The 23,119-nt window shown below is 38.5% G+C and overlaps 1 protein-coding gene and 1 pseudogene across 3 annotated transcripts in view; one reads left to right on the top strand and one right to left on the bottom strand.

Moving 5' to 3' along the window:
- The window catches only part of LOC102842459 (protein transport protein Sec23B-like), a 39,018-nt gene that overhangs the window by 12,001 nt on the left and 3,898 nt on the right, over positions 1-23,119 (bottom strand). For 2 of the 3 annotated variants that reach the window (XM_006860640.1, XM_006860641.1), the window contains 12 exons: positions 22,508-22,742; positions 19,187-19,244; positions 17,061-17,147; positions 15,473-15,709; positions 15,281-15,366; positions 13,974-14,118; positions 13,236-13,394; positions 12,455-12,570; positions 9,267-9,390; positions 7,027-7,107; positions 2,692-2,781; positions 1,998-2,104 (listed from right to left, as the gene is read on the bottom strand). In XM_006860640.1, coding sequence (XP_006860702.1) covers positions 1,998-2,104; positions 2,692-2,781; positions 7,027-7,107; positions 9,267-9,390; positions 12,455-12,570; positions 13,236-13,394; positions 13,974-14,118; positions 15,281-15,366; positions 15,473-15,709; positions 17,061-17,147; positions 19,187-19,244; positions 22,508-22,728 — 1,511 coding nt within the window. In that variant the 5' untranslated portion in view covers positions 22,729-22,742. Of the gene's footprint in view, positions 1-1,997; positions 2,105-2,691; positions 2,782-7,026; positions 7,108-9,266; positions 9,391-12,454; positions 12,571-13,235; positions 13,395-13,973; positions 14,119-15,280; positions 15,367-15,472; positions 15,710-16,475; positions 16,477-17,060; positions 17,148-19,186; positions 19,245-22,507; positions 22,743-23,119 lie in introns of those variants that run through there. The other variant, XM_006860642.1, reaches the window with a different exon arrangement.
- LOC102842085 lies at positions 19,976-20,387 on the top strand (annotated as a pseudogene).

Below are 23,119 nucleotides of genomic sequence, written 5' to 3'. Positions count from 1 at the left end.
TATATATATATATGGAGGTATCCTAGATGCATAAAGCTAAAAGAAAAGAGACAGATCAGAAACAAGTGTGGACAATAAACCTAACTATAATCATATCCAGAATACATAGATCCTGCAAATCAATGGAAAGAAAAGAGATTTTACAAACTGAGCTAAGGTTATCAGAGATGAAATACATTTAGCCAAACTACATGAAAAAGTGATCAATCCATAAATGAGAAACCACCTGGTGTGGCACTGTGGGTTAATGCGTCAGACTGCAAAGCAGTTTGAACTGCAAGGTCGGCTGGTCAAGCTCACCAGCTACTCGTTGGAAACCCTATACAGGGTCACTATGGGTTGGAACCGACTTGACGGCACTTAACAACATTGCTATAGGAATCCTGGTGTGGTGCTGAGGGTTAATGTGCTGGACAGCAAAGTTGGTCTGAACCGCACACTCGGCAGTACAAGCCCACAAGCCTCTCCTAGGAAACACTACACAGGGTTCCTAAGGATTGGGAATAATTCAATGGCATTTAAGAACAACAAGTGCTCTATATTTGCATTTAAAAAGTGCTAGTATCGAATGTGAATGAAGAGATAGGGCACTCTCCTAATATTAATGGAAGGAATACAAATTAGTTTTTTAGGACAGTAGTTTTATTAAGTTGTTGTTATGTGCCGTGGAGTCAGTTCCGACCCACAGCAACCCTGTACAGGGTTTCCGGGGCTGTAAATCTCTACCAGAGCAGAAAGCCTCATCTTTCTCCCGCGGAGCAGCTGGTAGTTTCGAACTGCTGGCCTTAAGGTTCGTAGCCCAATTCATAACCACTACGCTAAGTTTTGTGAAGTAGGTATAAAGAAAAATTCATGTACACAAAGGCCTAAACATATACATGCAGCAGTGAAAAGGCTAGGGAGGAAGAGAGAGGAAGAAAGAAGCAACTTAAAATATCCCTTACTAAGGAGTGGTATATTAAACTATGCAATATAATACAGCTTTTTAAATGAAAGAAATAATCTTGTATGTTACGGGCATACAAAGATGTCCTGGGTACATTACTGAGAAAAACAAATTGAAGAACAAATTATATATGATCCAATTAATATAAAATAAAATACAAGTGTGTATGTATGTGTGTGTGTGTAAATATATGTAAATATAAATTATATATAAATAAATATAATGTCCTGGTGTGGTGCTGTAGGATAAGCACTGGACTATGGTTTAAACCCTATACAGGGTTGCTATGAGTTGGAACTGACTCAACAGCACTTAACAACATACCTATATATGTACATATGAGGAGGCTTCAAAAAGTTTGTGGAAAAATCTGTTATCTCTTTATTCCATTTTGCCATGAACTTTTAGAAGCCCCCTTGTACACACATATGCATACATACACACATGCATACAGTACATAACTGTACAGAAAGTATACTTTAAAGCTACATGCCAGTATACCAGCAGCACTTACTTGTAGGGAGAACAAGAGAGAAGACCCATTTTTTATTTACTATTTGCTGCATGAATCTTTTACAAGGAAGACAGACTTATGTGTTAACTTATACAATAAAATCATGAAAAATTATTTTAATCAACAATACTGCTACCAAAGGAGCCCCAGTAGCAAAGTTGGTTACATATTGGGCTGCTAACTTCAAGGTCAGCAGTTCAAAACTACCAGCAGTTCTGCAACAGAAAGATGAGGCTTTTTACTCCTATAAAGATTTACAGCCTCAGAAACCCCATACAGGGTTCTCTCTGACTCAAAACTGACTCCGTGGCTTACTACCACCACCATATTCCTACTGAAAGATGACTCCTCTAAGCAAGTACCCACACGCCCATCTTGGTTAGCCAATGAATGTCTTCCTCTCCTCCTCAGGTCAAACAAACCAGTGAGGACTGGTAAGACCATCCAATGGGATTATAATGACCAACTAACAGATGTTAAAATATCTCTCTTCATAGGAATATCATGTCAGTAGATCAACAGAGAGGATATACTCACTTCCGGGCAATGGTGGTAACACGGATGCGTCTCTGGGTGCTGGAGTGTTGATATTGTGTAACAAACTGGATGGCACCTCTGCCTCCTTGGGGGATCGGGGCATTGTGCTGCAGGAAGAGTCCACACACACAGTTACTACTACGGGCAATATTAAAGTACAACTGTCCACAGAGGTCACATACATTCTTCCTAAACAGACACACAATTGACAGTGACATTATTGATTAGGCCCCACTTAACACAAGGAGACTTTAAATGGTATACTCAGGGTGGATTGATTGATGGAGAGATATGTGACAAAGCAAGGAAAGCCAACTGTAGACGCTAGGTGGAGGGTAAGAGGGCTTTTAATATGTAATTCTTTAAATTTTTCTGTACATCAAAAATTTTCAAAATAAAATACCAGGGAATAAAGTGACATACTATAAAATTCATCAACACAAGGGCCACAGCTGAATTCTAACGACCTTTATCAGTTCAACAATAAAGTGACAAAGGTAAATTTGCTCTCTGGCACTAACGAAACCCTGGAAGGAATTTAAAAAAGACTATGTTCATGTCAGACTGGCATCAGGCCGAATAAAATCCTAAAGCACCACCAATCTGCAGAGACGTCAACCAGAGGCCAGCAGTTTTTAATAAATTAAGAAACATGAGACCGTGACATGAATACACTTAAAAAAATCCAACTCACCTGATTGACTACTTCAAAATAGATGCCCAGTGTTGTTGTGGGATCCAGGCCACAGATTTTCCACTGACTTGTACCACCAACACCAAGTTCCTATAGTTACAGGAGGAGTTAGAAGGAAAAACGCAAACACTACCCTGACGAAAATGACTCCAAGTGGGATAGGCCATTACACTATCGTATTCTAGATGAAAAGTCAAACAATTTCAAAATGAAAAGTTAACTGAAAAAAGTACAATTACAGAAAAATATTGGATACTGAAACTCTGACCAATTTCGATTACATCCAAAATATATATACACATGGCATATAATATTCAAGTGAACATATAATACAGAAAGAATCAACTCAAGGTTGGGGAAGAAGTAAATAGTCAAGGCTGAGAATTACCCACTTAGCTTGAAAGTTTTATTTAGTTTATTCATCATTACAAGGGAAAACAAAACAAAAGAGCTATAGTGCACTGGCTATAAAACACTAATTTTTAATTAAATTCCTTTATGCCAAAGCTACATATGACTTCCTGAATAAGAGAGATTTTTAGTGGTATGTGGCTGTACGTTATTGACTAACCACTTGGGTCCCCAGTGACAATTTTGATGTTCACTAAAATCAGAGTCCTAACGTACTTCAAGAGGATAAGCACTGGCCCGTTAACTCCAAGGTTGGAAGTTCAAACCTACCAGCCACTCCCTGGAAACCCTATACAGGGTTGCTACGAGACAGAACCAACTCAAAGGCACTTAACGCCAGCAACAAATCAGCATGACAGTGTCACTATTTTACTCATGACACCTAGACGAAAATGCCACAAGTGTCAAAAATATCTAGAACGACCAAGGTAACTAAACTGCAAAACACACATTCTATCATTCCAGAAACAGTTGAGTGTGTTACACATTCCAACACACCCCATGAAAACACAAGAGTACTGTGCTTACAAAGTGACGTGATATGCACTAAGCCCATTTCCATCAAGTTGATTCCAACCCACAGTGACCCTATAGCACAAAGAACTGCGCCTTAGGGCTTCAGAGATTGTAAATCTTCATAGGAGCAGTCTCAGCTTGGAGAAACTGGTGGGTCTGAAGTGACAATCTTGCAGTTAGCGGGCCAATGCTTAACTCAGTGCACTACCAGCACACCTGAGAGAGCCATGACATTGCTTTATGTTACTCCACAATCCATCTGGACGACAGCTGACAACAATCTGGTCTCTACAAAACCATGTCAAGTGTATATGTATCTGGACACAAACGAGCACTCTGAGGAAAGCGAGAAGGAAGGTACTTAAGTGAAGTCACAGAGCAGCTCTAAGAGGGAGGCATGGAAGGGTGTACTGTTTCCTCAGCACTTCCTAAGCAAGATGGGGAACTGGATGGCTTCTTGAGTGTTCCTCCCTTTTAGTCCACTTTTCTAAGAGCAGAAGTTACGTAACATCTGTTGAAGGTAGGAACAACAGCAAAGAGCCCTAAAGGCACAGCACAGCTACACACCTTAGCTTCTAAAGTGGGTCTGAACTGCCAACCGTGCAGTTAGCAGTCTACATAAGAACAAGTTAAATACCACCAGGAGGAAACAATCAGACACATTCAGAATGTGGACAATTCACAACTGGCATTTTCTTTAAAAAAAAAAAAAAACAAACAAACAATAAGATAGGTGCACCATTGTAGAATGAAATAGATTAAGGGTATATAAAGCCAAACGAAATGCTTGCTGGGGAAAAATAGCTGGGGGAAAAGTAGAAAAAGACTATACATATTAGATGACATTAGGAAATTACTGTTACTTATATCTTAGGTTTGATAATGAGATCCTGATTGGACAGCATCCTTCATTTCTATTTTTAACATCTTATTTTTTAGAAAAAGGGCCTCTGGTAGCGTAGTGGTTACGAATCGGACTGCGAACCTAAAGGTCTGCAGTTCAAAACTACCAGCTGTTCCACGGGAGAAAGATGAGGCTTTCTGCTCCCATAAAGATTTACAGCCTCGGAAACCCTGTACAGGGTCGCTATGAGTCAGAACCGACTCCACGGCACATAACCACCACCAACAACCATTTTTACAAAACACACACTGAAGTTCTTAAAGAAAAATGTCATAATATCTGCAATTAATTCTCAAAGATTCTGTAAAAAACGATAGAGCAAATATAGCAATCAGATGACAATGAGATAGGTAATGCAAATGTGGCGCAAAAAGAGCAATTACAGCAAAAAGTTAACAACTGCTGATTCTAGAATACTGAGCATATCGGTATTTATGCTTTTCTTTAAATCTCTTTGCAGGTTTGAAATGGTATCTTCCTCCTCTCCACACCCTCAACCTTCCAACCAAAAAACCTTCATGGCTGGTCCAGTGGGTCCTTGAGCAGCTAACCAGTTTGTACTCATTCATTAAAAATACTTTTTTAATGGGTCTGGTGAAAAGAGATGGGGATAAGATTCATAAGAATCAATAGTGAATAATTGTTATCATGACTAATTGTGACTGTTACAATTGTAAAGGTAGAAGTTTTGTAACAAAAACAGGGGAGTGGATAATCTTACAGTTCAGAAACAGAGGACCCTAGGACCATCAAGAGAGAAATGCACAAGCAGAATGCGGGACCTTATCCAGAGAAGCAGCAGTGCCAGAGATGGAAGCAGAGATAGGGGCATGGACAGGAGGAGTGGCTGAGGACTCTAGATTCAAGGACTGAGAAGAGAAGGACTAAGAGCTGGTGGCCAGGAGCAGACTTGCAGAATGTGCCCTTTGGAGATGTAAATTATTATATATGCCTGAGTGGGTTTTTCATTTGTTTGTTTGTTTTTAAAAAGCTAAAGTGGATAAAGAGAAATACTGTTAATTGATGGTACATGGAGGTAATTATAATCATTGTAATGAAACAAGGTGTATGATTGATTTGTTGAATGTAAAACTGTTGATGTGTCCTGTAAACTTTCATTCAATCCACAATAAAAAAAAAAAAACTTCTTAAAAAAACTTTCAGAAGCCCCTAATTGGCAGATTGTTAAGTACTACGCAAACTATTTGGATTAGGGCAACCTTCTAAAGCCTGCCATGAAGTAGGGGGGGCTTTAAACTCTGGGATAATTAGTGACTCAAATAAGGCCTGGGCCAAAAGCTTGTATCATAGTCAGGAGACTATAAGAATATTGTCTCAAATCACCCTGTCTCTGTTAATCTCTATGAAAGTCTGATCTGTAACAGTCACAAAGTGAATATTGGTTGCAGATGGAAAAAAGGATGATGGGGGAAAAAAAATGATGACATCAGACGTGGTATATATTGATCCGGGCCCTACTCTCAGCGCTTCATCTGAACCAACCCACTTACTCTTCCTAACAAGACTATAAATTAGGGACATAATTATCCTCACTTCCCAGACAAACCAAACTGGGTGGTGCAAAGAACTAATGCAATTGACTGCTAAGTGAAAGGTAGGAATTTCAAGACCACCCAGAAGAACCTGGCAATCTATTTTTGAAAAATCAGCCAATGAATACCCTATGGAGCACAGTTCTCTGATACACATGGAATCACCATCAATTGGAACTGACTTGAAAGCTTTTTTTTGTTAGAGGAGAATCCGAATCACAAATTAATTACCTTATCAGGGTCATAAAGCTGATTGCCAGCAAATGGTAGAGTGCAGGCCTGAACCCAAGTCTGGCTCTAGAGTTCACGCTCATCACCTCAATTTATACACTATCTCTCATTGATGATGACAATGAGGAAAGAACATTACCATGATAATCCCAGCCCAGAATCACCCTGGAGACGACTCACTGGGCCAGAGGGCCTTCTTCTTGGAGCTAAAGCATGATCAAAGTAAGTGGTATCCCCAAGTGATAGCAAAACTGTGTTCATCCAAACTCAAAATTTGTTACTCAAACATTAGTCTCAGTCACATAAAGTTCATTACTAGAAGTGAGGGAAAGTGAGACAAAGATAACATTTCTAAGGCTGATGATCACATGTTTAATCCTTGAATTATTTTGCTGATGAAATGTTTTGTGATTCTTTGGCACAGAGACCCAATGATGGGTGGTATAGTCAGCGGGGATTGGGCTCTAGATCCTCCGTGTCAACTCTGACCCTGTGCAAGATACATAACCTGAGCCTCAGTCTCCTCCTCTGTGTCTCTGTAGATAGAGGGACAAAAATGCTACCTTATTTCAAAGTCATGGTCTTTAGTAAGAATTAAACATTGCCACCTCACACAAATGCAAACAAGTGAACACAATGCAAGCTCATCACATTCCTACACTTATAATGGATTAAATCCTGGAGTATGTTGGATGATGGTGATATCGGAGTTCTCCTTACATTTTCTGACACACATGGCCCTTTCACATTTAGAGATACACATGGACCAATGGTTCCAGCAATCTTCAGTTCCCGAGAGGTCTAAAACAGAATTAATTACATGAGTATTAGGTCACAATATCACTAAGAACCACTCTACTAACATGATAGCCATAACTAAAGCTCAAAGGAAAAACACAGTAGCATCATTCCACCCAGAGAAACTATTATAGCATACAAGTACTGTTCTAACAAACTTTTCAAGGTCACTGTGAAAAGTTACATCTTTAATAATAGCCTTCTTTATAAACGATATTATTTTTGTTTCAAACATGACCCAGTATTTTCAACTTTCTTAACTTTGAAATTATTGTACACATAATAACAACTCTACCAAGACTACATTCTTTTTCAGTCCTACATACATATCAACAATAATTTACATATTTGTTACCAATCAGTGAACATTCTGTTTTATGTTGCTTAAAAAGTAATTCATAAACACCAACGTATTAACAAGACAAATTATTTTTTTAATTTCAGTTCATTTCAACGAAGTCCATTCCTGTCCAATGTTTTTGAAGCAAATTTCAAACATTTCAGAATGTTAACATTTAACATTAGACCCAAAACAATTGCCCTAGAGTTATATAACATTCTAACTTGAAACTCAAGACACTCCTGGAGGTCACCTATCAATCAAATAAACATGTCTATACAACAAGTAAAAACAATCTTAAAGAATATGCTTCTTAAAGCAACTATATGAGACCAGAAGGGCAGCATGTACCCAAAATCAAAGGCAGGGAGGAACTGGGAAACCAGAGAATGGAGACAAGGAACACAGGGAAGAAAAGAAATGGGGAAGAGTGCTGACACACTGCAGGGATTACAACCAATGTCACAGAACAATCTGTGTAGGAATTATTGATTGGAAAACTAATTTGCTATGCAAAATTTTACCTAAAGCACAATAAATGTTTTAAAATCTTTGTAGTTGATTTAAAACAAGTTTCACATTAGACAGGACCTAGATGATTTAATGCTTATCTCAAAATAAAAATCTCAATCACATTTTCTAACAGCTTTTAACATTTTCTCAACGACTCAGAATCACGTATATATGGTTATCAGTCCCTACATGAAAAACAAACAACAAAAACATAAACAAAACCTCAACATGCTATACTAAGTGTTCAGAGTGCTCTGGCTACTCTTCATGGTACTCCCCATGTGGCTGTGCATATCTACAGCTGGGTGTGGGCACAACTGTCTAGCTGTCTGTCCTCAGGCCCAGATGCTGTTCCGACCAACCCATATCATCTCTTCTAATACCTGCTGCTTTTAGCAAGGTAGAATAAAGCCTGCAAGAACACCAGAAAAAAAAAAAAAAGAACACCAGAAAATGCTTTGCTTATGGCATTAATATACAGGGGTTACTTGAGAAGCAAAGGGATGAATTATGGTTTTGTGATATTCATTTTGTTAGGTTCTCTTAAAATTTTTATTTAAACATTTTTTGGGGTGGAAGTGCATACAAAGACACAACATTTCAACTATTTCTACATGTACAATTCAGTGACATTGGTTACATTCTTCAAGTTGTGCTACTATTCTCACTCTCCTTTCTACATTATTCCACGATTATTTTAAATAAACAGCTCCTTCATTTTCCACGCAACCTTTCAAGTTGCTGTTGTCAATTTGAACCCACATAAATAGTTCTATACTTAAGGCAAGATGTACTTTACTAATAAAGCTTTTGTTTGTTTCAAAGAAAACTTAACAGTTTTGGTTTGAGGTTTAAAGTTTAAAGACTACCTCCAGGCAACAGTTTCAGGGGCTCTTCTAGCCTCAGTGGCTCCAGAAAATCTGGAGTTCATGAAAACGTGAAATTCTGTTCGGCATGTTACTGTCTTTTGATGAGGATTCTTAGACAGAATTTTTTAGCAAAATACTCAATAATGATAGCCATGCCGCATCTAGTTCTTTTGGTCTCATGTCAGAGAAGAGGTTCATGAAGGCAACCAGGCAGATATTTGATTTTGTCCTCCACTTCCTGACTGACTCTCCTTTCCTTATTGCTTCAGATGTATAGAAACCAATTACTTTTGGTCATTTGCAAGATGTTAAAACTGAGTTGGACTTTTGAAAATTAACTTCTAGATTTTTGTGCCCAGCAGGCTGGAGCTGATAGAAGTCTGACTACTATATAAATAAAAACACTATTTTTCCATTAAAGTTTTTAAAATTCATTATACCTTTACTTCCAAAGTAGCACCAAATGCCATTCGGAAATTCCCATTAAAATCTTTACTGAATATTCTTTGGAATGTCTGCTTGAAGAGAGAAGTGTTGAAAGAATCTCCCATCACCATATGACCTCTAAAAGAGAAAAAGAAAGTAATCGTTTAGGATGATTAGGGGGGGGGGGGTTCTTTTTATGTTGCTGTTATTGATAAGAGCTGTCGACTTGATCCTGACTCATAGCGATTTCCAAGGAGCAGCTCCAAGGAGCAGCTGGTGGGTTTCAATTGCTGACACTGTGGTTAGCAGTCTACTGCTTATCCTACATCACCACATCATAAGTCTAATGATATATTAACTATAATATATATGTTGTTGTTGTTACTAAATGTCGTCGAATCGATTCCGACCCATAGCAACCCTGTATAGGGTTTCCAAGGAGCAGCTGGTGAGCTTGAACTACAGACTATGCAGTTCAAACGACTTTGCAATCTGACGCATTAGCCCACAGAGCCACATCAGGACTAACTATAATCTTAGAACTTCCTCCCAAACGACATTTCTAAATGCCTATTATTAGGTTGTTTTAATATAGTATGAGGACTCCTGGTGTGGCACTGTGGTATATACCCACTTTTAAAAGTGAAATAAATATTTAGAATAAAAAGCAATATAATCCAGTGTGGCTAGCACCAGATGTTACTGTCTTCTTTGAAAATAACATACTTCTATGATCTTAGCCCCACCATTCATCTGTCAGTTTGTCATACTGTGGTGGCTTGTGAGTTGCTGTGATGATACAACCTTGCTAGCTGAAAGTGAAGAGGACTTAAAATATTTACTGATGAAGATCAAAGAGCACAGCTTTCAATATGGATTGCATCTCAATGTAAAGAAAACAAAATCCACACCACTGGACCAATAAACAACATTTTTATCAACAAAGATTGAAGTTGTCAAGGACTTCATTCTTCTTGGATCAACTATCAACACTCATGGAAGTAGCAGTCAAGAAATCAAATGACATATTGCATTAGACAAATCTGCTGCAGAAGACCTTTTTAAAGTGTTGAAGAGCAAAGACTTCAGCTTGAGTACTAAGGTGCACCTTGACCCAAGCCATGGTATTTTCAACAACCTCATATGCTTGCGAAAGCTAGACAGGGAACAAGAAAGAAGGTAGAAGAATAGATGCTTTTGAGTTACGGTGTTGGAGGAGAATATTAAAAGTACCATGGGCTGCCAAAAGAACAAATAGAACTGTGTTGGAAGAAGTGCAACCAGAGTGCTCCTTGGGAGCCAGGAGGCCAAACTTCGTCTCTCATACTTCAGATATATTGTCAGGAGGGACCAGTCCCTGGAGAAGGATATCAGGGAGATAGATTGGCAGACGGCAGCATCAATGAGTTCAAGCATAGCAAAAATTGTGGGGTTGGCCCAGGACCAGGCAGTGTTTCGTTCTGTTGTACATAGATAGGGTCGCTATGAGTCGGTATGGACTTGATGGCACCTAATAACAACAACTATGATCTTAGCCATTGCTGGAAGCTATTCCAATCTGTTGGCTCACCTTCATCTAGCAACTAAAACCTCTAAGTTGTTTTTTTTTTTTTTTAATTTTCTGTCAGTACTTCAATACTGGAAGGAGCTCTGGTAGTATAGTGGTTACGAATTGGGCTGCTAACCTCAGGGCCAGCAGTTAGAAACTGCCAGCTGTTCCGTGGGAGAAGGATGAGGCTTTCTGTTTCTGTAAAGATTTACAGCCTCAGAAACCCTGTACAGGGTCGCTATGAGTCGGAACCAACTCCTAAGCACAGAACCACCACCACCACTTCAATACTGGAGTACTGGTATGGCACTGGACAGCTAACCACAAGGTCGGTGGTTCAAACCTACCAGCCACTCCATGGAAACCCTATCCAGGGTCACTATGAATTGGAACTGACTTGATGGCACTTAAAATCTTCAATACTAACACATAAGGTGATACCATACCTGTGCAACTTGAGATTTGACTTAAATTCTAAGTGTAGGAGTCAAAGACCTCACTGAGAATGTGATGAAACTGATGGCTCTCCACACAGAAAAGATACACACACATTACAAATCTGGTATACAAGCTCGTCACCTGGAAATCTTATTCAAATGCAGGTTTTGATGCAGGTCTGGGTTGAAACCCAAAATGCTGTATTTGAATACGTTTTAAGATGAGGCTGATGCTGATTTAATGGCCATACTTTAATTACCAAAGATCTGTATCAGTGATCCTTAAACTTTGTTAGAATCCTGAAGGAACAGTTAAAAAATCCCAATGCCAAGGCCATAACTCATTCCAATTAAACCAAAATCTCTAAGGATAAGGACCCAAAGCAGTGTTACACAAGAACAATGTTTAAAACGAATTAATTCTAGGGTGTAGACAGGCTTACAAATCATAGCTCTTCATCACTGTTTCTCACAAGTTTGTATGCCCAAGAATCACTTGAAGACCTTGTTAAAACAGACTAGACTGTAGGCTACCTCCCCAAAGTTTCTGATTCAGGTCTGGGATAAAGCGTGAGAACGTGCATTTCTAATAAGTTCCCAGGACAGCCTGATGTTGCTGGTCCAGGCGCCTCGCACCTTGAGAGCCACTGCTCTCCACTCTGATCTCTGAATATAATTCGGGCTTGGACTAAGTCAGTACATCAGTGTATTCAGTGTTAGTCACAGGTTTGGCCACTTGTTAAATGCTATCTAGATGGTTCTGAACCAATGAATCTGTATAGGGTTTCCGAGGAGTGCCTGGTGGGTTTGAACCACCAACCTTGCAGTTCACACTCCAGTGCTTCTCTTACAGCACCACGCTGGGACTCACTTAGCCAGGTAAAACTTTTCCTCATTGCTCTGGCACTCGGACCCTATTTCTTCCCTTTCTCACAGACAGACCTTGGTGAGTCTACATACTCTGTGCTTTTCTTCCTTGTCGTGGTCCCCGGGCAAGTCTAACAATTCGAAGAAAGAAATGAAGTTACTCTGATACAACCTGTTCGTGGTGAACCTTCAAGACCTCCTGCTAATCATTGCTTCTTCCCCCAAGAGACCCACAATCCCAGGAAACCACAGCTTAGAGTATGTGAAAGCATATCTCAGTCTGCCTCACCCGTTGCAAAGGCTCCATCACTGAAATAAGATAAAAGACTTATTTTCACTGTCAACATACCCTGTAACATTAGTACAACACTTCATCTCCAAAAGTCCAGTTTGATCAAGAGCACAAGCATAAATATCAATGCAGTGACCATTGGCAGCAGTTCGATTAGCAAGCATCTCATAGTGCTGTGAAGAAAAAAAAACTCTTTATGAAAGCATCAACATTGTTCATTATATGTACTTAAATATGCAAATAATTTTTCTTAAAGCATCCAAATAAAATAAAAATACAGTTTTGAATCTTAAAACACTTTAAGTAGTTTTAAGTAGTTTATTCTCACTGCAGAATACTCTAGACTGCAAAGTCCATTTGAACCACAAGGCTGGTGGTTCAAACCCACCAGCTGTTCCTTGGAAACCCTATACTGGGTTTCTATGAGTTGGAATTGACTCGATGGCACTTCACAACAACTCTAACTGAAAGGGACCCTAGTCGTGTAGTGGAATACGAGCTGGGCTGCTAACCAAAACGTCAGTAGTTTTAACCTACCAGCTGCTCTGCAGGAGAAAGATGATGCTTTTTGCTCCTGTACAGATTTACTGCCTCAGAAACTCTATATCAGGGTCACTGTGAGTCAGAACCGACTTAACAGCACACAACCAACCACTAACCACTCTAAGTAAGGTATAATAAGGGTGGTAATTTAGCAGCAGGCAAGATTTGGAAGATCACCTCAGTAAGCACCTCTTGTTGACCATGAAGTATGGCCTCAGCAAAGCAGCCTTGCCACTCCAGAGCAGCCTAGTGCAGCGCTGGGTTAGCCTATTACAGCCTATCCCAGAGTACCTACCTTGGTTGCCTTTTTCATGAAACGTGCATTATCTTTCTCAATATCATGCCAGGATCGAATAGGAGTCTTTAATTCATCTCCAACCACCATGCCAGGTCCTTGGGTTGGGGGACCTCCAGTGAATAACATGATCCTGGCTCCAGTGTTTGGAAAAGTGCCCTAAAACCACAAATAGCATAACTTTAGAAGTATATAGCCCAACCCTAAGTGGTTTCAGTTTTCCTAATAAATACTACAAAGATGAATTTTATCAGCTGTTTTTAACATTAATACCTCTAGTAGAGTAGTGGTTACGAATCGGGCTGTGAACCTTAAGGTCAGTAATTCGAAACTACCAGCTGCTCTGTGGGAGAAAGATGAGGTTTTCTGCTCCCGTAAAGATTTACAGCCTCGGAAACCCTGTACAGGGTCACTATGAGTTGGTTCTGACTCCATGGCACATAACCACCACCACCACCATGAATGTGGTATTTATCTTCTTCCTGTTTTATTCACTTTTATTAATTTTCTACGAGCACTTCCCTTCACCCTAACTCCCTTATTTTTCTCATGAAAACTTTTGGTATTTTCAAAACACTGAAGGAACCCTTCAGTGTAGATAATAATGCCTGAAGCACTTTCTGATAAATTAATACACTATTAATTTAGGTCACAACTGATTTTCAAACAAAGCTAAAAAGTACTACTTCTGATAGCTAGTTTGCATAATTTTAGAGGTCCCAGTAAATTCTGAATTACCTCCAACAAACCAACAGCAATGGACAAAGCGACACCAGTGGATCGTAAAGGTCTTTTTCCCTGAGTTACTGGCCATGGGTCCCTTTGTAACTCCCCAAGAAGATCAGTGAGGTTCATGTCAATCTTGTGAACAGGCTGCAGAAATCTGTGTAATTTTGAATGGACACATCAGTAAAGCTTTTTCATAAAGTACTCTGATCTTCAACCCGGTGATAATTACTGCTGTTCAAAATAATAATTTAGAATGCACAAAATATCCTAACTTTTTTCTTCAAAATTAATTTCTAATTGTACACAAAATTATTCAAAGCAATTTTATTGAAGCATATAATTAAAAGTTTAATACCTAGCAATTCATACTCATAGAATATAAGAAAATCAAATTAGAGAGACGCAAAACAGTTGAACTTTAATCAGCAAAGGCATGCCTAATGTAAAATCAATCCAGATACGGTTTATTTCTGAGGCGCCCTGGTGGCACAGTAGTTAAAATGCTTGGCTGCTAACCAAGGGGGAAAGATGTGGCAGTCTGCTTCTGTAAACACTTACAGCATTGGAAACCCTATGGGGCAATTCTATAGTGTCGTTCTCTAGATCCTTAGGAGAAACAGCGGTTTCTTACCAGGGTAAAGAGGCTGTCCCCCAGCATGTTTGGCAATGCACTTGATTTTGTTTGTTGGCTTTTAACCCTGCCCAAGTCAGCCCAAGGCATCCAACGGACTAGGTCAAAATTAGTGCCAGCCTCAAGTTTATTAAGGGGTAACCCATAAAATGTTTCCATTTTTCCAGTTTTATTTAAGGATCAAAAAGGACAATGGTTGTGTTTCCCAGAAGAGGGGAATGAATGCAGTGGTCTCAGACTTTTTGGTCTCAGTATGGTCTCAAGCCACACTTGTTAAGTACCGTGGAATCAGTTCTGACTCATAGTGACCCTGCACATGGTTTCCGATGCTGTAAATCTTTACGGGAGCAAAACGCCTCATCTTTCTCCTGAGTATCCGCTGGTAGTTTCGAACTGCTGACCTTAAGGTGAGCAACCCGATTTGTAGCCAATACACTACCAGAGCTCCTTCAAGCCACACTAGCATGAAAAATATTGAGCAAATCCCAAATATACATCTATGTGTTTGTATAATAATTTAACTATACATTGTACACATCTACTGATGTGTTATGTACATCATAAACTAATATGTATATCATTTAATTTTTCTCTAAAAATAAGAAAATAAAATTGTTCATGTTTGTCTTGCCTTGCACAATGGACGGCCCATATGGTATGTGTAATACAATATGTCAGACCTCACCTGCTTGAAACAAAAGGGTGTTCTTGTGGCTGAGCAGATCTTGCTTGCTGCATGGGCATGGCTGGCTTGCTAAGGCCCAGCATATCCTAAAACAACCATAAAGACTCATTTCACACAACACTAAAGTAAAAGCAAATAACTAATTTTTAAGAAATGCCCACATTCCTATTTGTGTACAAGCAAAACACCAACCTGTATTTGTTTTGCAGTTAAATCCTTGGTTCCTCGGAAGACATAACTTTTGGAGATTCCTTCACAGCTTAGCTCATGAACCTGTACCATCCTACCAAATGTGATCAAACCCACCAGAGCATCTGGAGGGAGGAGACTCAGGGACATCTGCAAGGATTCTTTGAGGGCTTGAAGGTCATCTTCTTCCAAGCATGTGTCAACCACATAGAGGAAGATCAGAGGGGACTGAGCACCTCGCTTCATTAAAAAAAAAAAACCAGATTATCAATCAGTATACAAGCAGATATAACTCATTCTTTTAAAAACAAATCAGGTATGAAAACTGCACATTTTCATCTGTGTTTATGAGAGTAAATTCTCTGAGAACGCGGATAAGGACTTCTACACAAAGCTTTATTTAGCGTATTAAACAACTCAGGTTCTATGAAAACATACATACAAGTTATAGGTCTGCATCTAATTTATTTAACATTTTTGAAGGTCTACCATGTGCCAGACATTGTTCCAAATCCTTGGATGCATCAGTAGACAAAAGGAATAAAGACAACTGCTTGCCTCAAGATAGTAATTTTGTGGACTGGGGAGACAGTTGATAGGTAAGAGAAATGACAAATAAATAAATTATATAATTATATACTACCTGAGAAAGCATAAGTGCCACTTTAAAAAAAACAAAAGGACACCATGGAACGAGGGGATTATAAACGCCAGTTGCAGTAGTGAAGGTAAGGGCAAATTTCAAATATTAAGTAGAGAAGTCAAGAGAACCTTATTGAGAAAGTATCATCTGAGCAAAAATCTGAAGGGGAGGAGGGAAGGACCTATGCAGATACATGGGGGAAGAAAGTGTCAGCCAGAGGAAAAAGAGCAAAGGTTCTAAGTTGAGACCCATCTTTGGCTGAAGGTGGGTACTAAAAGTTGAGGTCACAATGGTTAACATAGGGCCAGGTCTCACAGGACTTTGAAAACTCTTTTACTCTGAGTGAAAGGAGAACCATTTCACCCTTAGGGGTTTCTGAGCAGAGAAGTAACATGCTATATGGCTTTAGAGAATTTCTGTGATTGTTGGGTTAAGAATAAAATAAAAGGGGTAAGTGAAGAATCAAGAAGAACAGTTAGGGGACTATTAAAAAAATACACTGAAAGATGGTTATTGACCCAAGATAGCATGGGGAGGAACAGGAAATAGGAGAGAAGGGAGAGGGGAAAGACAGAGTATAGTCAGATTTTAAATAAATTTTATATACAGACTCAATGAGATTTCCTAATGAATTAGATCTGGGATGTGAGAGAAAGAGTTACAGATGAGATTTTTTAGCTGAACTGGAAGAATGAAGTACCATCAACTGAGATAGACCATGGGAGGACATGCTTTTAATTTAATCACATTTTTCACTGCCTTTTATCAATACCTGAACACAATGCCAGTAAGTGTATTCACAGCATAACCTAATGTTAAGAACCTGCTGCCCTCACATGTTCATATCCCCACTTCCCTTGTCATTCAATTAAGAGACATGGATGACAAAGGATTAAGAGAAGCTCAATATTTAACACTGTTCCTTAAATTCACAGACACAGAAGTTACCTGTATCATGTACTCAATTGTAGAAAATTGAGGCATCAGTTCAGCAGGTTGATTCACCTCAGTTATGCCTGTATAAGCTGGAGGAAACTGAAGGCAAAATGCAAATATAGCAAGGTTTTATTAGTATGGAATAAAACACTGGTTTACTATGCATTTATAAAAGTGATTACAAACTATGTATTAATTCTGAAAGCACAAAATGTAAAATGTCACTGAAACAAAAATATTTACTACGAGGGTTAAGTAAAAAAATATTGCTACAAAATCAAAGAAATCTTTATTAAACAAAAATATCAAAAAGGAACACTTGTTTGCAGATATATCCTCCAACTAGGTCTATATACTTCTAGAAGCAGTACTTCCATCTGTCTAACTTGTTTCTGAAGAATTCTGATTGTCAATCTACATTATGTCAAAAAGTAGTGTAGGCATCCTCAAGAGACTCACATCGTTCTCTTTTTCAATGTTCTTTGAGTTCTAGAAATATACAGAGTTCTGAAGGGGAAAGATCAGATATGTAGGGTGGATGGGATACGGTTTCCCAAGGAATTTCTCAGAGGACAGCCCTTGCATTGACGTGATGGAAAAAAATTCCTTGGTGTAATTTTCCTCACCAATGCAGTTTTCAATTTTCTTACAGGTTCTTTTTAATAGCCCCCTTGATCACCCTATGTCCTTCAAAATAATCTATCAAGGTTACTTCTTTGGAATCCTAAAACAGAGGCACCATAATCTTGTAAACTAACCTCTTTGCCTTGAATTTAACTGGCCTAGCAGATCCACTCACGTAGTCCTGGTGTGGCGCTGTAAAGCACTGACTGCAAGGTCAGTTTGTGTTACTAGGTTGGTGGTTCAAACTCACCAGCCACTCCTTGAAAACCCTGTATATGGTCACTATGAGTCGGAACCAACTCGATGGCACTTAACAACCAGAAGCAGATACCCTCAGAAGCCACTCTTTGGTTCATCTGAGCGTCAAACCAAGACAATATGGCTCTTGAGTACAACCTGTCTTAGAATTTTGACAATGGATTACATTAAAGACAGCCATAAATTCTACATGCAATAGAGTATACAAATGTTTTTAAGATTTGTATTTACTTCTCAATCTCTTATGGAGATAATCTTGAATGGAATCTCTTTATAACTTCAACCTGTAGCTAGTCATCAACTATGCATTGTTTTCTTCATCATTGCACTTATGTATTAAATCTGATGAGATTGTTAATTGCACTATGATCAAATTACGAGATTATGAGGTGGGTTTTTTTGTAGAAAAATGGAATTAAAAGATAAAAATTTAATTTAATAAAAATTAAAAATTTTTTCCAAGAGCTTTCTGAAATCCCTTCATAAACGTGTGCTATCAACAGTTTTTGATCTGTTGGAACAGTGAACATTAATTTGAACACTTTTTTTTCTAATAACATTACTAAAATATAAAACTATAAAATCCGCCCATTTAAGGGTTGTTGTTGTTAAGTGACATTGAGTCGATTCTGACTCATAGCGATCCTGTATAGGGTTTCTGAGCAGCAGCTGGTGGGTTTGAACTGCTGATCTTGTGTGGTTCACACTCCAATGCTGATCCTACAGTGCCATACGTACAACTAATAATATTTAATAAATGCATAGTTATTTTAAAAAATCACAATTCAGTTTTACAACATTTCCATAATAGGTACAATTAATTCTAAGAGCAGTCTCCTGTCATTTCTGAGCTATTTCTAGTTTAGCAGTTCCAAAATTTAAAAATCAAATGGGGCTGTACACTGACACTTGAGCCTTCAAAGTTAGAAAGATCAGAAATCTATGATTTGAACAAACTGAAGCGAGGTGAAATACGAACAACAGATATGTTTTCTTAGGGCAAAATATTAACTACAGAGAATTTATATGAAATGGGATCATGCATCCTCTTTATAGCAAATAATACGAACCCATATAATGAAACTAAGTCACCATAAACCACAAATGTCAACATTTACTAGTACGCATAACAAAAAAATAACACCTTGAATACAGCAAAAACTGTTGACTGCTAGGGCAGACAAAAACTCAATCTTACTGAATTGTTTCAGAATGGTACATACAACTAAAACTATTTTTAAAAATAAGTCACATACCTGATTTCTTTGGAAACAGAAATTACAGGCCCACAGTTTTGCTCGAAAATCAACCTGACTGAAAAACAAATATTACAGCTAGGTATCAATCCTATTTTCAAGGTAGAAAGTATTAAAACCTGAATTTCAAGTTGAGTAAGACACATAAAAAAGAAGTGTTTGTGTGCACATGAGTGAAGCAGGATATGCAAAACATTCCTTGCACTAAAGTGTTCTGGATACTTAAGTACACCAAGTTTTCTTCAAACAGCTATTATTAGTAGTAAACTGAATTATCTTTTTTTCTCTTTTCTAATTTCCTCGATAATTTTTAATGTTTCATGATATATACAAATTATAGCCTATTTCTTTTAGAACTGTTATCTTAATATAGTCTGTCATTTTTCTAAAACCTAAAAATAATTTTATTTTCTTGTTGAGTACACAGAAAAATATACTCCAACTGTTTCTACAAGTACAATGCAGTGGTTATAATTTTTAAAGTTGTAAAACCATTTTCACTCTTTTCTGAACTGTTTATCCCCCATAAATTCATTGTTTCCCTATCTTTTGAATTGCTGGTGTTAACCTTATCTCACTGGTAGATCTTACAAGACCATAATGCTCAAGGCAGATATTTTTCACTAGTTAAGCTAAACTATTCTTTGTTTTTAAGAAGACTTCAGGAGCCTCGGTGTCAGCCATCTTTCAATTGTGTTCGCAGCCGCCGTAGCTCTCTAACGCCAGCGCCGCCTCTAGCTGCCGAGCTCCAGCTGAAGGAGAAGGGGGGTTAAGTGAGGAGGTCTCTATACCATGGCTGGTACAAAGCAGACTGCCCGCAAATCAACCAGGTGGGAAAGCACCCAGGAAGCAACTGGCTACAAAAGCTGCTCGTAAGAGTGCACCCTCTACTGGAGGGGTGAAGAAACCTAATCGTTACAGGCCTGGTACTTTGGCACTTCGTGAAATCAGACGTTATCAGAAGTCCACCGAACTTCTGATTCGTAAACTCCCCTTCCAGCGTCTGATGCGAGAAATAGCTCAGGACTTCAAAACAGATCTGCGATTCCAGAGTGCAGCTATTGGTTTGCAGGAGGCAAGTGAGGCCTATCTGGTTGGCCTTTTTGAAGACACCAACCTGTGTGCTATCCATGCCAAACATGTAACAATTATGCCAAAAGACATCCAGCTAGCATATCGCATATGTGGAGAACGTGCTTAAGAATCCACTATAATGGGGAACATTTCATTCTTAAAAAAAAAAAATTCTCTTCTTCCTGTTATTGGTAGTTCTGAACGTTAGATTTTTTTTTCCCCCCATGGGGTCAAAAGGTACCTAAGTATATGATTGCGAATGCAAAAATAGGGAACGGAAATCAGGTATTGGCAGTTTTTTCATTTTCATTTGTGTGGATTTTTAATATAAATGCGGGGACATAAAGCATTAATGCAAGTCAAAATGTTTCAGTGAATAAGTTTCAGCAGTTCAACTTTATAACAATTATAAATAAACCCGTTAAAATTTTTTGGACAATGCCAGCATTTGGATTTTTTTTTTAAAAACAAGGAAATTTCTTATTGACGGCAACTAAATGGTGTTTGTAGCATTTTTATCATACGGTAGATTCCATCCATTCACTATACTTTTCTAACTGAGTTGTCCTACATGCAAGTACATGTTTTTAATGTTGTCTGTCTTCTGTGCTGTTCCTGTAAGTTTGCTATTAAAATGCATTAAACTACTGAAAAAAAAAAAAAAAGACTTCAGGGGATATTATTGGTTTAAAGATTACCTCAGGGCAATCGTTTCAGGGGGTTATTCAACCGAAAACCCAAAAAGTCTGGATTCCATGAGACTATGATTATTTTGTTCTGTATTTTCAACCATTTGATCAGGATTCTTCTATGGAATCTTTAATCAAAATGTTCAATGGTAGTCCAAGCACTACCAAGTTCTTCCAGTCTTATGGCAAAGGAGACAGTTGTTCCTGGAGGCAATCAGCCACAAATTCCATTTCCTCCTCCTATTCTTGGCTTTCCTTATTCCTTGATTTCTCCCACAGAATAGAGACCAGCTGTTGTGTCTTAGATAGCTGCTTGTAAGCTTTTAAAAACATAGGCACTATGCAATGAACTAGGGGGTAGAATAGAAGCACTAAACACATTATTAGACCAATTAGCTGGGATGTCCCATGAAACCATGCCCTAAACATCCAAACCAAGGAAGAAAACCCCATGAAGTGTTTGACTGTACATAAAGTCTCAGCATCTACTCTTTTCGGGGGGGCTGTTGTAAATGTGTCTATCACACAACTTTTGCCACGTCTTCTTTTTACAGGTGTACAATTTATGAACAGCACTTTTCTCTAATGTTTTTGTTGTTCAGGAATGTGAACCAACTTAATTTCATCATTAAACACAGCCCATTTCACACACAGGAAGCCCTTCCAAGTTGTTAAGCTATATGATAGTCCACTTGAAGAAATGTGAAGAACTGGTTCAAGATAAAGCTTCAGTTGCTTTATTTCCTTTTCAACATTTAGAAAATTAACAACCAATGGGTATCATTGAAAAAAAGCAGTCTTGTATATGGGTACATCACATAAAAGCAAAAGGAATGAAGGAAAAAAAAATTCATATAAAAACAGTTTTAAGGAGTACTTATGATACTACCTGCTTAAATATTCTTTTTCAAATCATTCCCATATCCAAGAGAAATAACACAGGTCTCAGGTAAAAAAGAAAAATCACAACTCTATAAAATCACTAAAGTTCAAATGCTGACCATTTCTTCCTGCCACACAGTACCACCAAGTAAGTATGGACAGCCCAGACTAAACCTTTTGGATTTGAAGGGAAAAATGCTTTTTAAAAGGCATCCGTAAAATCTAACAGGTATTGCTTATGGTGGTGGGGTGGTTATGTGCCATGGAGTCGGAACCGACTCATAGAGACCCTGTATGGGGTTTCCGAGGCTGTAAATCTTTATGGGAGCAGAACACCTCATCTTTCTCCCCAGAAACAGCTGGTAGTTTTTAACTGTTGACCTTCAGGTTCGCAGCCCGATTCGTAACCACTATGCTACCAGAGCGCCTTAGGTATTGATTATAGCAAACTGAAAATAAGTGAATTAGACATCCTTTCCCTTCTACTTCATTTCCATAAGATTCTAAGTTGATCTAGAATGTTGGGCCAGGAAGATGTCTTCAAACGTTCAACACCTTAGAATCTCAACATCTGAAACCTGATGACTTGCCCAACTGACTGCCTTTTATGAGGCTCCTATAAATGTGATGATTACTTTTATTCATTATTTTTACCAGTTTTTAAAAGAGTTCATACCATAGTGGATTGAGAATGGCTTTGCAAGTTGGCCTGCTGCAAAGCACAGGTTCATACTGTACAGGAGGCAGGTCCAGACGTTCTTTTAAAGGAGTAAGAAGACAAGCCAAGGGAACAACCATTCTCGTAGCCTCGAGACGGCTGGAAGGCCACACATTCCAACTAAAACGCACACCATCCTGGTCTTCATTTTGTTGAATAAACTCCAAATACGTTGCCATAGCCTAAAAAGGAACTGAAGATGAAAAGTTTAATAGGGTATGAAATTCTCTAATCAAGAAGATGGTCACTGTCATAGTTATCTAGTGCTGCTATAGAGCTGTGGGTTAATGCGCTGCACTACAAAGTCGGTTTGAACAGCAAGATTGGCAGTTAAAGCTCACCAGTTGCTCCTCAGAAACCCCATACAGAGCCGCTATGGGTTGGAACTAATTTGACAGCACTTAACAACACACACAACATAGCAGAAATACTACAAGTGTCTGGTTTTAACAAAAATTTATTTTCTCAGTGAGCTATTGTTAAGTGCCATTGAGTCAGTTCTGACTCATAGCAACCCTATCACAGGGTTTCTGAGGAGCAGCTGGTGAGTTTGAACTGCTGGTCTTGCGA

Source organism: Chrysochloris asiatica, unplaced genomic scaffold (assembly GCF_000296735.1).
Source record: "Chrysochloris asiatica unplaced genomic scaffold, ChrAsi1.0 scaffold00039, whole genome shotgun sequence".
Taxonomy (NCBI): Eukaryota; Metazoa; Chordata; class Mammalia; order Afrosoricida; family Chrysochloridae; genus Chrysochloris; species Chrysochloris asiatica.
The sequence above is the reverse complement of the archived record's forward strand: the minus strand, read 5'-3'. Positions and strand labels throughout refer to the sequence as shown.